Source organism: Pecten maximus, chromosome 9 (genome assembly GCF_902652985.1).
Source record: "Pecten maximus chromosome 9, xPecMax1.1, whole genome shotgun sequence".
Taxonomy (NCBI): domain Eukaryota; kingdom Metazoa; phylum Mollusca; class Bivalvia; order Pectinida; family Pectinidae; genus Pecten; species Pecten maximus.
Genome location: NC_047023.1, coordinates 38,676,881 through 38,693,688, shown reverse-complemented (window position 1 = coordinate 38,693,688; position 16,808 = coordinate 38,676,881). Strand labels below are relative to the sequence as shown.

Sequence of the window (16,808 nt, the reverse complement as noted above, 5' to 3'; positions counted from 1 at the left end):
AATGATTTTACAAGATTGTAAATAGTATAATGTATTTATCTGCAAATAAGTCCCTGCCTACAAAAAAGCACCCTTCTTTGTTTTCATATGTCCATCCAGCTGGCTGGCATTAACATTTGTTTGTACGGCAATCTCCTCATACATTTGTCAATCAATCTCTTTAAAATTTAGTATACATTATAATCATGATAGAAAGTTGAGTGTCTCCAAAAAGAATTTTTATTTGACTATATTTTTCAAAAATTATTCCCCTTTGATTATTTCAGGATTTGATTTTTGTCCAGAGTTCTCCTACATTTTTTCATTGATTTCTTTGAAACTTATATTTAACAGGCTTTATAATCATGATCTGTTGTTGTGTTTGACCAGCAAATTTGATCTGTTAGTCAATTTGTTTGATTTACAAGAAAATAGATATTATTATTTTAACAAAAGTTGTTTTACCAATTTCTTTGAAAATTGAAATGCATTACAGTTTTGATTCAGCTTTTTAGCCCACCATCATCAGATGGTGGGCTATTCAAATCGCCCTGCGACCGTGGTCCGTGGTCCGTCTGTCCCACCGTCCGTCCGTCCCTCCGTCCGTCCCTCCGTCCGTAAACAATTCTTGTTATCGCTATTTCTCAGAAAGTACTGAAGGGATCTTTCTCAAATTTCATATGTAGGTTCCCCTTGGTGCCTTATTATGCATATTGCGTTTTGATACCAATCGGAAAACAACATGGCCGACAGGCAGCCATCTTGGATTTTGACAATTGAAGTTTGTTATCGCTATTTCTGAGAAAGTACTGAAGGGATCTTTCTCAAATTTCATATGTAGGTTTCCCTTGGTGCCTAGTTATGCATATTGCGTTTTGAGACCAATCGGATAACAACATGGTCGACAGGCAGCCATCTTGAATTTTGACAATTGAAGTTTGTTATCGCTATTTCTGAGAAAGTACTGAAGGGATCTTTCTCAAATTTCATATGTAGGTTCCCCTTGGTGCCTAGTTATGCATATTGCGATTTGAGACCAATCGGAAAACAACATGGCCGACAGGCAGCCATCTTGGATTTTGACAATTGAAGATTGTTATCGCTATATCTCAGAAAGTACTGAAGGGATCTTTCTCAAATTTCATATGTAGGTTTCCCTTGATGTCTAGTTATGCATATTGCGTTTTGAGACCAATCGGATAACAACATGGCCAACAGGCAGCCATCTTGGATTTTGACAATTGAAGTTTGTTATCGCTATTTCTGAGAAAGTACTGAAGGGATCTTTCTCAAATTTCGTATGTAGGTTCCCCTTGGTGCCTAGTTATGCATATTGCGATTTGAGACCAATTGGAAAACAACATGGCCGACAGGCAGCCATCTTGGATTTTGACAATTGAAGATTGTTATCGCTACATCTCAGAAAGTACTGAAGGGATCTTTCTCAAATTTCATATGTAGGTTTCCCTTGATGTCTAGTTATGCATATTGCGTTTTGATACCAATCAGAAAACAACATGGCTGACAGGCAGCCATCTTGGATTTTGACAATTGAAGTTTGTTATCGCTATTTCTGAGAAAGTACTTAAGGGATCTTTCTGAAATTTCATATGTAGGTTTCCCTTGGTGCCTAGTTATACATATTGCGTTTTGAGACCAATCAGAAAACAAGATGGCCGACAGGCAGCCATCTTGGATTTTGACAATTGAAGATTGTTATCACTATTTCTGAGAAAGTACTGAATGGATCTTTCTGAAATTTCATATGTAGATTTCCCTTGGTGCCTTGTTATGCATATTGCGTTTTGAGACCAATCTGAAAACAACATGGCCGACAGGCAGCCATCTTGGATTTTGACAATTGAAGTTTGTTATCACTATTTCTGAGAAAGTATTTAAGGGATCTTTCTGAAATTTCATATGTAGGTTTCCCTTGGTGCCTAGTTATGCATATTGCGTTTTGAGACCAATCAGAAAACAACATGGCTGACAGGCAGCCATCTTGGATTTTGACAATTGAAGATTGTTATCACTATTTCCGAGAAAGTACTGAATGGATCTTTCTGAAATTTCATATGTAGGTTTCCCTTGGTGCATAGTTATGCATATTGCGTTTTGAGACCAATCAGAAAACAACATGGCCGACAGGCAGCCATCTTGGATTTTGACAATTGAAGTTTGTTATCACTATTTCTGAGAAAGTACTGAATGGATATTTCTCAAATTTCATATGTAAGTTTCCCTTGGTGCTTAGTTATGCATATTGCGTTTTGAGACCAATCTGAAAACAACATGGCCGACAGGCAGCCATCTTGGATTTTGACAATTGAAGTTTGTTATTGCTATTTCTGAGAAAGTACTGAATGGATCTTTCTCAAATTTCATATGTAGGTTCCCCTTGGTGCCTCGTTATGCTTATTGCATTTTGAGATCAATTGGAAAACAATATGGCTGACAGACCGCCATCTTGAATTTTGACAATTGAAGTTTGTTATCTCTATTTCTCAAAGTACTGAATGGATCTTTCTCAAATTTCATAAGTAGGTTCCCCTTGGTCCCTTGTATTGCATTTTTGGACCAGTCTGTCCTGAAAACAACCTGGCAAACAAACAGCCATTGTCGTTAAATCTCAAATTTCTTATATAGCTAAGATTCCCTTGTTTGAAAAGTACTGGAGGGATGTCTCAATTTGCACAGATTAGTAAAATGGAGGGAAAAGTAGAGAGAAGATCAATCTGACATAGAACCTATAAAGATCATTCAGTGGTGGGCGCCAAGATCCCTCTGGGATTTCTTGTTTTGTAGAAGTAATTGGCCAAGCTTTGTTGATTTCTTAGTACTTCAGGATATAGTGAAATGTAATTCTCCCTGTATTTTCAATCTATATTTCATGTACTGCATTCTTTAAATCAATATGAAAATGATGACCCTTTAAAACTATCTTAATGATGTTGAACAACAAGACTTCCTTGATGTACCTGTGCATGTTCTGAAATAGAACTTGTAGAGGACATGTACACCACTGAGAAATGTTGATTGACTTTTTTTCAGAGAATTTTCGGCTGATCCCACAGAAGGCAATTTGACATATTTGATAGAGAAAATTGTGTCACAAGAGTTACAAGCTAGCTTGTCTCAGCTGCAGGTGTCTCTGACAGATAGAATAGCAAGAACTGTAGTAGAGGAAATGCAGAAATTTGGAAAATTGGGACCTTCAATTTCAAGAGAAGAACCAACGGAGACAGTGAGTAGATCTCTAGATCTTCCCAGAATTCAAGATCTTAACACCAGTATAGAACAAGACAGGGCCTCCATAGGACATCATGGTACAGTATCAGGGAGTATATCTCCAGGCCATCCAAGTATGGGGCCAATGCTTACCTCTCAAGGTCTTCCCAGTGCTGAGCCAGAGATTACCTCTCAAAGTATTTCCAGTGCTGTGCCAGGGATTTCCTCTCAAGGTCTTTCCAGTGCTGGGCCAGGGATTTTCTCTCAATGTCTCTCAGGTGCTGGGCCAAGGATTACCTCTCAAGGTCTTTCCGTTGCTGGGCCAGGGATTACCTCTCAAGATCTTTCCAGTGCTGGGCCAGGAATTTTCTCTCAAGGTCTCTCCAGTGCTGGGCCAGGGATTACCCCTCAAGGTCTTTCCAGTGCTGGGCCAGGGATTTCCTCTCAAGGTCTTTCCGATGCTGTGCCAGGGATTACCTCTCAAGATCTTTCCAGTGCTGGGCAAGGTAGTACATCTTCAGAACATCTTAGTACTGGGCCAGGTAATATGTCCCCAAAACATCCCAGTGCAGGGCCAGGGATTACCTCTCCAGGCCGTCCCAGTACTGGGTCAGAGACATATTTAGGCCCAGGGAGTACTCATCCAGATACTTACATATTGTCTCCACCAAGCTGTAGAGTAAAAGAAGATGTAAACCAAGGAGAAAGAAGCAGACGTATGTGGAGAGGAGATCCTGGCCAACATGCTCACAAAAAACCGAGCTTTGCTAGCATCTTGTTTAATCTGGAGAACACATCACAATTATGGTAATTACCATTTTGCTTTATTTCCAAGTCACCTGAGTCTCACGTGATCTATTTTAATCACCTTTTGTCCGTCATCGTGCATTTGTAAACAATTTACACTTTTTTTCCTTCTAACTCCTGAACCTTTGCAGAATATTTCCATGGCCAAAGGTCAACCAAAATTGTGAATTACATTTTCCCCACCCCACAGGGGCCGTTAGGGGGAAAAAAACAGGTCAAAGGTACTGAAATATCAAAAGTCTTCTTCTCACGACCCAGTATATGGTAGAATCGAATACTCTTCATAGATAGAAGTGTTTTAACTAAAGGTACTTTTAACTTACTATATTTGTGAATTTCATAACCCTGGGGTCTCACATTTGCCCCTGGGGAGGGAGTAAACTTTATGATAGTTTATATGAGGAAATTACATTTTTGAGTGTTATTTGTTTAAAATCTGTTGGAATTAATTCAAACTTGAGTACAGTAATTAGTATATGATGGCTGTTTCAAATTGTTTGTATGCATGTATTGGCAATGACAGAATTTAAGAGTTATGAAAGTTTAAAATAGTAAAGTTTGACTGTAGTGGATTTTTCTATTAAATTACCTGGGGTTGGTCAGGTCCAATATGTGCATAAACTTTCTGTAGCTGGTAGAGTTAATTTTAACCTCTTTCAGAGGGATATGTGAGAGACCCCATGGTCATGTGAAACCCCAGGGTCATAATTTCACAATTTTGGAAAGCACATGAAGCCGTTTGTTGTCTTAAATTTTTGTAACTGGAAGACCCTCTAGAGTTAAAATTTTTGTTTTATCATGACCCCCATTAACTTTGATATACAACAATGTTCATCTGCATTTCAAAGTATGTAATTAATTGTAAAATATGATATCCTGGTTATAAACTAGGGTGTAATCAATGTCTGTTAATGAGGCAGTAAAGTGGGTTGATTATGATTTAAAGAGAAGTGTATTTCATATTCTAAATTTTGTGTGGGTAACTTACAGGCCAGATCAAGCACAAAGGGCAGAAATGGAGAAGTGTTTTCAGTTGAAAGGTAAATATTTGTTTCCATCTCTCCATTAAAACAGGGTCAGGACCAAATGTATTCACTTATAAACTAGTAAAAATCCAGGACTTTAAAAAATAATATGTCAGTAATTGTAATTATTTCAGTCTGCATTTGGTCAGGACCAGTATTAGATACGAGGGATGATTGATATGTTGTGAGCCTCGTTTTGAAGAAGGTACTTAAGGATGTTCTTTTTAAGTCCTACTATTCTCTGACTATATATATACGTCTGTGTACCCAAAGACTGGTCTCATTTGGTTAGACGAAGTTGCTAGCACTTTAAGGTAAATAAGACAAGCTGCTTTTGTAAAATGGACAAAATTGGTGAAAGAGCAGTGATTCAATATTTGGATAAAAAAAGGTTTAACACCTAAGGATATCCATAATATTATGTTAGCAACACTAGGAAAAGATGCCTCTTCATATGCTACAGTGAAAATGTGGGTGGCGGAATTTAAGCACGGCCGACAGAGCCTTGAGGATGACCCCCTGTCCTGGAAGGCCTGTCAATATTGCGACCCCAGAAATGGTCAGTAAAGTTCATGATATTGTTATGACTGACAGACGAGTCACAGAAAAATATATAGCCAGTAGAGTTGACATTTCACAGGAAAGATACATTCCATTCTGACCGAGGATCTTGCAATGAGACAGCTTTCGGCCCGATGGGTACCAAGACTTCTGACAGTTGATCAGAAGCACACCAAGCACACATTATTGCGTGCTAATCTTAACCTTTTTGATTTGTCACTATGGATGAAACATGGGTCAATCATTTTACCCCAGATGCCAAACAACAATCGACAATGGAAGCACCTTGGCTCTCCCCTGCCAAAGAAAGCAAAGACTGTTCCATCAGCTGGGAAGGTTATGGCCTCAGCTTTCTGGGATGCAGATGGTATTCTGCTGATAGATTATCTCCAAAAGGGGCAAACAATCAATGGCACATACTATACTTCACTTTTGAGGCAGTTACAGGAAAATATTAAACTTAAGGGCCACGGAAAGCTCACTAAAGGTGTGTCATTCCATAAGAACAATGCTTCTGTTCACATGTCTGTCATTGCCATGGCTGCTTTTCACGATTGTGGCTTTAAATTGATTGAGCATCTGCCTAATTCACCTGATCTTGCTCCATCAGACTTTCATCTATTTCCAAAACTATTTCAGGCATCCACTTCCCGTCCGATGATGCAGTGGATGACTTCTGAACAGCCAAGAAAAGTAGTTCTATAAAAGTGGTATTGAGGCCCTTAAACACTGCTGGCAAAAGTTTATAGATACTGAAAGGAATTATGTTGAAAAATAAAACAATATGTCTGGCAAAATTCAAATCCTTCAAAATGAGGATCACAACATATCAATCAGCCCTCTTACAATAAATATCAGACACAATGGATATGTATATCTATAGCTATTACATACTATACCTAGCTGGTAATTGATATTTGTTGGAGGTTTGATTTCCCTTCATTCGCAGCCATGAAATAAAGTACAAAAATAAATAATCTGAGAATTTTACAGATATGTACACACAAATGGTGCAAAATGAGTGTTTGCTTGCTTACTACAAAATGTTTGTTGTGCAAAATTTACCTCTGACAAATTTGTTCCAACTGGGCAACCACAAAATCTCAAAGCCTCGATAGATAAAACTACTATTAATAATTATGATATTAATTTATTTCCCATGATTTGATATTGTATTTTCATTGAAAAGGAATTGAGGATCCACTTGATGAAGATATACAGCAGGATCTTCAATATGTCAAGAAACTGGTGGATGTCGGACATTTGGCTAAACTGATGACGATGTCTGTACTAGGTATGTCAATGACTAAACTTATGACAAAGTCTGTAATAGGTATTGTCAATGACTAAACTGATGACAAAGTCTGTACTAGGTATTGTCAAAGACTAAACTTATGACAAAGTCTGTAATAGGTATTGTCAATGACTAAACTGATGACAAAGTCTGTACTAGGTATTGTCAAAGACTAAACTTATGACAAAGTCTGTAATAGGTATTGTCAATGACTAAACTGATGACAAAGTCTGTACTAGGTATTGTCAAAGACTAAACTTATGACAAAGTCTGTAATAGGTATTGTCAATGACTAAACTGATGACAAAGTCTGTACTAGGTATTGTTAATGACTAAACTGATGACAAAGTCTGTACTAGGTATTGTTAATGACTAAACTGATGGCAAAGTCTGTACTAGGTATTGTCAAAGACTAAACTTATGACAAAGTCTGTACTAGGTATTGTTAATGACTAAACTGATGACAAAGTCTGTACTAGGTTTTGTCAATGACTAAACAGATGACAAAGTCTGTAATAGGTATTGTCAATGACTAAACTGATGACAAAGTCTGTACTAGGTTTTGTCAATGACTAAACTGATGACAAAGTCTGTAATAGGTATTGTCAATGACTAAACTGATGACAAAGTCTGTACTAGGTATTGTCAATGACTAAACTGATGACAAAGTCTGTACTAGGTATTGTCAATGACTAAACTGATGACAAAGTCTGTACTAGGTATTGTCAATGACTAAACTGATGACAAAGTCTGTACTAGGTATTGTCAATGACTAAACTGATGACAAAGTTTGTAATAGGTATTGTCAATGACTAAACTGATGATAAAGTTTGTAATAGGTATTGTCAATGACTAAACTGATGACAAAGTCTGTACTAGGTATTGTCAATGACTAAACTGATGACAAAGTCTGTACTAGGTATTGTCAATGACTAAACTGATGACAAAGTTTGTAATAGGTATTGTCAATGACTAAACTGATGACAAAGTCTGTAATAGGTATTGTCAATGACTAAACTGATGACAAAGTCTGTAATAGGTATTGTCAATGACTAAACTGATGGCAAAGTCTGTTATAGGTATTGTCAATGACTAAACTGATGACAAAGTTTGTACTAGGTATTGTCAATGACTAAACTGATGACAAAGTCTGTACTAGGTATTGTCAATGACTAAACTGATGGCAAAGTCTGTTATAGGTATTGTCAATGACTAAACTGATGACAAAGTCTGTACTTGGTATTGTCAAAGACTAAACTGATGACAAAGTCTGTTATAGGTATTGTCAATGACTAAACTGATGGCAAAGTCTGTACTAGGTATTGTCAAAGACTAAACTTATGACAAAGTCTGTAATAGGTATTGTCAATGACTAAACTGATGACAAAGTCTGTACTAGGTATTGTCAATGACTAGTCTGTACTAGGTATTGTCAATGACTAAACAGATGACAAAGTCTGTAATAGGTATTGTCAATGACTAAACTGATGACAAAGTCTCTACTAGGTATTGTCAATGACTAAACTGATGACAAAGTCTGTACTAGGTATTGTCAATGACTAAACTGATGACAAAGTCTGTACTAGGTATTGTCAATGACTAAACTGATGACAAAGTTTGTAATAGGTATTGTCAATGACTAAACTGATGATAAAGTTTGTAATAGGTATTGTCAATGACTAAACTGATGACAAAGTCTGTACTAGGTATTGTCAATGACTAAACTGATGACAAAGTCTGTACTAGGTATTGTCAATGACTAAACTGATGACAAAGTTTGTAATAGGTATTGTCAATGACTAAACTGATGACAAAGTCTGTAATAGGTATTGTCAATGACTAAACTGATGACAAAGTCTGTAATAGGTATTGTCAATGACTAAACTGATGGCAAAGTCTGTTATAGGTATTGTCAATGACTAAACTGATGACAAAGTTTGTACTAGGTATTGTCAATGACTAAACTGATGACAAAGTCTGTACTAGGTATTGTCAATGACTAAACTGATGGCAAAGTCTGTTATAGGTATTGTCAATGACTAAACTGATGACAAAGTCTGTACTTGGTATTGTCAAAGACTAAACTGATGACAAAGTCTGTTATAGGTATTGTCAATGACTAAACTGATGGCAAAGTCTGTACTAGGTATTGTCAAAGACTAAACTTATGACAAAGTCTGTAATAGGTATTGTCAATGACTAAACTGATGACAAAGTCTGTACTAGGTATTGTCAATGACTAGTCTGTACTAGGTATTGTCAATGACTAAACTGATGACAAAGTCTGTACTAGGTTTTGTCAATGACTAAACAGATGACAAAGTCTGTAATAGGTATTGTCAATGACTAAACTGATGACAAAGTCTGTACTAGGTATTGTCAATGACTAAACAGATGACAAAGTCTGTAATAGGTATTGTCAATGACTAAACTGATGACAAAGTTTGTAATAGGTATTGTCAATTACTAAACTGATGAAAAAGTCTGTAATGGTATTGTCAATGACTAAACTGATGGCAAAGTCTGTACTAGGTATTGTCAATGACTAAACTGATGACAAAGTCTGTACTAGGTATTGTCAATGACTAAACTGATGACAAAGTCTGTAATGGTATTGTCAATGACTAAACTGATGACAAAGTCTGTACTAGGTATTGTCAATGACTAAACTGATGACAAAGTCTGTGCTAGGTATTGTCAATGACTAAACTGATGACGAAGTCTGTACTTGGTATTGTCAATGACTAAACTGATGACAAAGTTTGTAATAGGTATTGTCAAAGACTAAACTGATGACAAAGTCTGTAATAGGTATTGTCAATGACTTAACTGATGACAAAGTCTGTACTAGGTATTGTCAATGACTAGTCTGTACTAGGTATTGTCAATGACTAAACTGATGACAAAGTCTGTACTAGGTTTTGTCAATGACTAAACAGATGACAAAGTCTGTAATAGGTATTGTCAATGACTAAACTGATGACAAAGTCTGTACTAGGTATTGTCAATGACTAAACTGATGACAAAGTCTGTACTAGGTATTGTCAATGACTAAACTGATGACAAAGTCTGTACTAGGTATTGTCAAAGACTTAACTAATGACAAAGTCTGTAATAGGTATTGTCAATGACTAAACTGATGACAAAGTCTGTACTAGGTATTGTCAATGACTAAACTGATGACAAAGTCTGTACTAGGTATTGTCAATGACTAAACTGATGACAAAGTCTGTAATAGGTATTGTTAGTCATCTGTATTTATTAGTATTTATAGGTTACTTAAGAGCAACAAGGTATTAGATGGTTTAAGATTTTTAAGTCGCAAAGTCTTATTATTTACTTAATGCCGTCACATTTATTTAATTATTATCAAATATGATTTGAAATATTAAGAATCTTAAATTGGTTTTGAATTCACCTGTCAGATGGATGTGAAACAGAAGGAAAAGTTGAATCAAATAACTATTATATAATAACAAACAACTATATTATATAATAATAAATACGCTTTAAGAAAGATAGAGTTAATTGAACATGCAATACATATATTATGTCAGGGCATTCATATCGGATATTAGAATTTGGACTATATTCAATGCCCACTTGGGACATACAATATACTGTCATACATAAATTTGGTAACGGGTGTTCTGATATGAGATTCTGTAGTAAGAAGTGATCTAACATACTACAGGTTACGTACGTGGAAGACACACATCTGTCTGTCCACAGAAAACTTCTGTCTGGACAACTCCTCCTAAACTTATCTGAATCCAATGAAACTTCACACAAATGTAAAGCAACTTTTATTTTTGCCATGGCAGCCATCTTGAAAACAAATTTTAAACTTCTTCTCCAGTTCCACTGGTGCCCCATTGAGCTGGAAATTGGTGAGGATGTTAAGGAAGGAGAGCCAACAAAGTGTTGTTATTTTTTCGGCGTCGTAAAAACTTTGACATGGCAGCCACAGCGGCCATTTTGTAATATGATTGCGCAATCATTGTTTTCCTTAACACCACCTATTTAAAACTTCTTCTCAAATTCCACCTGTAGTTGGGATTCAGCTTTAACTTGCCAGGAATGATCCTGAGATAGTCTTGATCAAGTTTTGTTACTTTTTGGGTTGATCCAAATTCCAAGATGGCCACCATGGCCCACAGTGCCACTATACCTGCTACAGAGAATGCATACTACAATAGTATAAGGGTCTTTTATTTAGAGTCAGATGACCGTTAAGGCCCATTGGCCTCTTGTTTGGATAAAGAACTTTAACTCCTCATTTGATTTGACATATTAGTTGTTTCTAAAACTATCACCATATGGCAACACAATCCGGGCCTCTGATTGATCAAAATTTGGATATTGTCTGATTTTGACCAACTTGGGGATATAGGGGCATAAGGATGTGCCGAACAGCACCATATAGGTTTTGATGTCATGACAACCACACTTGGGCAAATAATGACCTGAGATTAGTCAGAATTTAGATATTGTTCAATTTTGACAAAATATGGAACATATGGGTATTTAAGTATTGAACTGCTTTCAATTGGAAGTTATGGGCTGATGAATGCCAACTGGACAAAGGCAAATTTAATGAAGCGCGCTAGCGCTTCATGTTGAATTTGCCTTTGACCAGTTGGCATTCATCAGCCCATAACTTCCAACTAAAAGCAGTTCAATGCTTATATATACATTTGACAACGATTTTTAAAGACTATATCCAGGAATTTTGCTCCGACGATGAATGAACAAATTATTATCGTCAAAGACGGAACAGCCTTTTCAGCAGCCATCTTTTGTTATCGCCGACGTGACAATTATGACGTCACTATATTAATGACGTCATAATAAAGATTTGGAAGTTATGGACTCATAACTTCCAAGTGAGCTTGGTAGAGTTATATAGTGGGGCTGCAGTGTAAATGTAAATATTTAGGGATGACAAATGTTTTATTACTGTATAGGTTTGTTGCCAGGACAACCATGCAAAAAAGGTTTAACAAGTTCGAATTTCCATATGCATATAATGAAAGTTTGTATGTATTTGTGTTGTTTGGATTTGCAAAATTCAAGTGTATTCTGAGTAGTTCATACTTTTAGTAGTAGTAACTTTTTAGGTCATCTGACCCGAAGGGTCAGGATAACCTATAGTCATCATGTTTCGTCCGTCGTCGTGTGCCGTGTGTAAACTTTTCACATTTCAAACTTCTTCTCAAGTTCCACCAGTGGGATTGAGCTGAAACTTGCCTGAAATGATGCTGGGATGGTCTTGACCAAGTGTTGTTATTTTTCGGGTCAGTCTGAAATCCAAGATGGCCACCACAGCCGCCATTTTGAAAACACATTTCAAACTTCTTCTCAAATTCCATCAGTGGGATTCAGCTCTAACTTACCAGAAATGATCCTGAGATGGTCTTGACCAAGTGTTAATATTTTTCAGGTCGGTCAGAAATCCAAGATGGCCACCATGGCAGCCATCTTGAAAAACACATTTTAAACTTCTTCTCCAGTTCCACTGTTGCCATTGAGCTGGAAATTGTTGTGGATGTTGAGGAAGGAGAGCCAACAAAGTGTTGTTATATTTTGGCCCTGTAAAAACTTTGACATGGCAGCCATGGCAGCCATTTTGTAACATGATTGCACAATCATGGTTCTTCCTTAACAATACCTATTTAAAACTTCTCAAATTCCACCAGTGGGATTCTGCTCTTACTTACAAGAAATGATCCTGAGATGGTCCTGGCCAATTAGTGTTTTTATTTATCGGGTCAGTCAGAAATCCAAGATGGCCACCATGGCAGCCATCTTGAAAAACACATTTTAAACTTCTTCTCCAGTTCCACTGTTGCCATTGAGCTGGAAATTGTTGTGGATGTTGAGGAAGGAGAGCCAACAAAGTGTTGTTATATTTTGGCCCTGTAAAAACTTTGACATGGCAGCCATGGCAGCCATTTTGTAACATGATTGCACAATCATGGTTCTTCCTTAACAATACCTATTTAAAACTTCTCAAATTCTACCAGTGGGATTCTGCTCTTACTTACAAGAAATGATCCTGAGATGGTCCTGGCCAATTAGTGTTTTTATTTATCGGGTCAGTCAGAAATCCAAGATTGCCGCCATGGCAGCCATCTTGAAAAACACATTTTAAACTTCTTCTCAAGTTCACTGGTGCCATTGAGCTGGAAATTGGTGTGGATTTTAAGGAAGGAGAGCCAACAAAGTGTTTTAATTTTTTTCTGCCTCGTAAAAACTTTGACATGGCAGCCACAGTGGCCATTTTGTAACATGATTGCGCAATCATGGTTCTTCCTTAACAACACCTATTTAAAGCTTCTCAAATTCCATCAGTGGGATTCAGCTCTAATTCACCAGAAATGATCCTGAGATGGTCTTGACCAAGTGTTGTTATTTTTCAGGTCGGTCAGAAATCCAAGATGGCCACCATGGCCAACAGTGCCACTTTACTCGCTACAGAGAATGCATACTACAATAGTATAATAGTTTAATTTTGAGTCAAATGACCGTTAAGGCCCATGGGCCTCTTGTTTTTATAAACCTTCATGTGGAACTTAACTTAGTAAACATACCTCAGGCAGAACTAAACTTTGTACATGTACATATACTTCCTCAGGCGGAACCAAACTTTGTAAATAAACCTCCCCAGGTGGAACCAAACTTTGTAAATATACCTCGGGTTGAACCAAACTTTGTAAATATACCTCGGGTTGAACCAAACTTTGTAAATATACCTCAGGTTGAACCAAACTTTGTAAATATACCTCAGGCTGAACCAAACTTTGTAAATAAACCTCCTCAGGTGGAACCAAACTTTGTAAATATAACTCAGGCGGAGCCAATTTGTAAATAAACCTCCTGAGGTGGAACCAAACTTTGCAAATAAACCTCCTCATATGGAATCAAACTTTGTACATATACTGATCCTCCAATCTTTATAAATATAACTCATCGTGCGGAATCAAACTTTGTAAATATACCTCATGTGGAACCAAACTTTGTAAATATACCTCATGTGGAACCAAACTTTGTTAATATTCCTCCTCAGGTGAAACCAGCCAGCACTCCCATGCCCATGGTCTACACACCGTCTTGTGTCTTGATGTGTCTGAGAGTATGAGAGGTGAACCTATTCAGAAACTAACTGAGTGTGCTAAAACGTTCCGAAATGGTAAGTTCTACCTACTACAGTGAAATGTTTAGTTTTTTATAATGAGAATGTATTCAGTGAAAACTTTAATTACAATAACATTTATATTGGTCAAATATTGTTTGACCTTCGAATAATCATTGAAAAGGTAATGTTTACATTTGTCACAGTTTTCTTGACAAACAAAGTGTTAATAGTTAAGAATTTCAAAATGGTGAAATGTCTGTAGGATTGTGGAAAATGGTGACAGAAAGGTCAGATATCAGAGAAAATACTCTTTCATAATATGTGGCTGTGAAGGATAAGGATAGTCTACCCTTGAGCTCACAAAATGTGGTAAGTCCCTCAGTAAGCCTTGGGTTTACTGCAATTTGTAACCCCTTGGGTCGAATCTCCATATCCATCATACACATATATGAAAAGACTATTATATAAGTTTAGATCTACTATGTGGATGATGTTTACTTACAAGTGTATGCATGTCCATGAATTATTGTGTCTGTAAGACCTGATTAACATTCCATTCATAACCTGTTATTATTCACATTTGTTGTAATCCCGTCCTGATTATTGTTCCTAACTGACCGTTCGGGTTAGCTATTAAATTTGGGATGCAGTATCTGACAAAATGTTTACGACAGAATTTTATGTTAGATTACAAATACAATGTAATGACCTTGAACTTTGAAAATTTTCTTATCCTTTGTAATAAATACATTTGGAAAGTTGTACTACAAAATACTAGATATGAATTAGTTGAGATACTTGACATTGTGTATTTCATTTTTTGCAGAAATTGAAGATAATACTATGGACCTTTACCTGGAGGAGAATGTTGGAGTGGTCTTGCTTGGGGGTGATGTTGATGTACAGCTTCTGCCTACAAATGATTACAGTAAATTAGAAGGTGCATATACTGAACTAATTTGTAACAAATACTAAGGAACCAAAGAAAAGAGTTTATTTTACCATAAATTTGTTACAGGTCCGTAAATTTAAAAATAAATAGGATTAAGCCAAATTAGGTGATTTTAATTTACTTTGTAAAAAGCAGAAATGAAGAAAGCTGGTTCATTTTAAGAACGTCCGCTGTGTATATATACTGCTAACTATGAGCTGACCATTAACCCTATGTTTCACTAATGACATTTATCCAACAAGCCATCCACCCACCAGACTTTAAATTAGTATAGACTGAATTACCTCCCCTAGTAGCATTTTGCTCCACTACACTTAGCTTATTGATGATTTGGTAATTAATCAGAACATTTAGGTCAGGACCACCAGTTTTGTTAAAATCCTGATGAAGCAATCATGAGTAGCTCTGATGACTTTCATCACTAACTTGCTGTTTTTTCAGAGCCCTAGAATTCACTCTTGTTTACAATCATGGTAATCTGTAAGTACAGATAAGAATCATTCATCAATGAATCGTATTTAATATAGTTTGAAAACATTTATTTCAAATTCATCAGCTATATATTTATGAGCACTTCTTTTGTGCCATGATTTGAATGAAGAGGAAAGATGAGAAAAGTAGAGAACAGATCAATCTGATATAGATAACTGATGTCATTTCTCATTACTAATGTATACATGTAAATAGAAATATCATGTGGTTGTGATCTGTGATTAACTAAAGATATCCAGACCTACCGACTAAAGTGATGTGTTTAATGAACATACAAGCAGTTATGTGGTGTATTGACCAGTCCACCTTATATAAGAAAATTTCCAAATACCATTTAGGAAGTCTCAGTTTGATAAATGAATATTAGCCAATCAAAATGGGATATATGTATATTAGCCAATCAAAAAAGTATAGAGAAACTATAGGTGGCAATATCCATTCTTGCCATTCTAAGTTCTGCAATGATCAATATAGTAGCTATTCTATATCATTATGAGACACATTTCATGCTGTACGAATAAATGGCCTTGACCTCTGAGTTACTAAGGAATATTTTTTGTAGCAAATAATGAAAATTATATAAGAAGTAATAAGCAGAGTATTTACATTTGTCTTTTGAAGCATTTAAGAAATAAATCACAAATAAAACACAAAAAAATGCATTCATATTGGAATATTGTCTATTTTCAGAGGCAATAAGAGGTCTAAATGTTAAAGGAGAGACTTGTCCATTACTGGAGGGCCTTATTGCTTGTATACTGCTGCTTTTTAGAACAGAACAAGGTAAGTAATAGGGAAACTATTCAATATCCTGATATATCTGAATTGTCTTGAAAAATTAAACAAATTTGTTATGACATCTCTTATATACAATTGTACTTGGTTATTTTGACTTTAAAATCTGTGATATGTATATAAATGAGGAGTATGGAAAATGGAAATGTGGACATTCCGGAAACAAATTAAAAAGTAATACAGGCCAAATGGGACTTTTGTTTAGACATTATAGAATTTTAAGTATAAATATACATCAAAGGATCCAATCATTACAGGACCTGTCTTACAAAGTGTTTCTTAACATGTATATAAACTGAGTAGATTTATTAGCAGATTAAATTGAGATGTGTCTCGTCAGTAGCTACCTCACATTATGCCATCATTTGTAAGATGGGGCCAAATTATACCATTCAGTCACCTTCTTTCAACACAATTACAGGTACATCTCAAGGATCAAAAGTAAACATCAATATCCTGATAATACTTGTTTTTTTTATTACTCATATTTGTACTGTGACCCATTGTTTTGTATTTAGATGAAGATCCTTACTTCAC

The 16,808-nt window shown here is 36.1% G+C and overlaps 1 protein-coding gene across 1 annotated transcript in view; it reads left to right on the top strand.

Annotated features, from left to right (window-relative positions):
• LOC117333999 overlaps positions 1–16,808 on the top strand; it is an 87,413-nt gene that overhangs the window by 16,615 nt on the left and 53,990 nt on the right. Inside the window, exons 7-12 of the mRNA XM_033893419.1 lie at positions 3,031–4,014; positions 5,005–5,054; positions 6,790–6,894; positions 13,964–14,086; positions 14,859–14,972; positions 16,167–16,259. Coding sequence (XP_033749310.1) covers positions 3,031–4,014; positions 5,005–5,054; positions 6,790–6,894; positions 13,964–14,086; positions 14,859–14,972; positions 16,167–16,259 — 1,469 coding nt within the window. The remainder of the gene's footprint in view (positions 1–3,030; positions 4,015–5,004; positions 5,055–6,789; positions 6,895–13,963; positions 14,087–14,858; positions 14,973–16,166; positions 16,260–16,808) is intronic.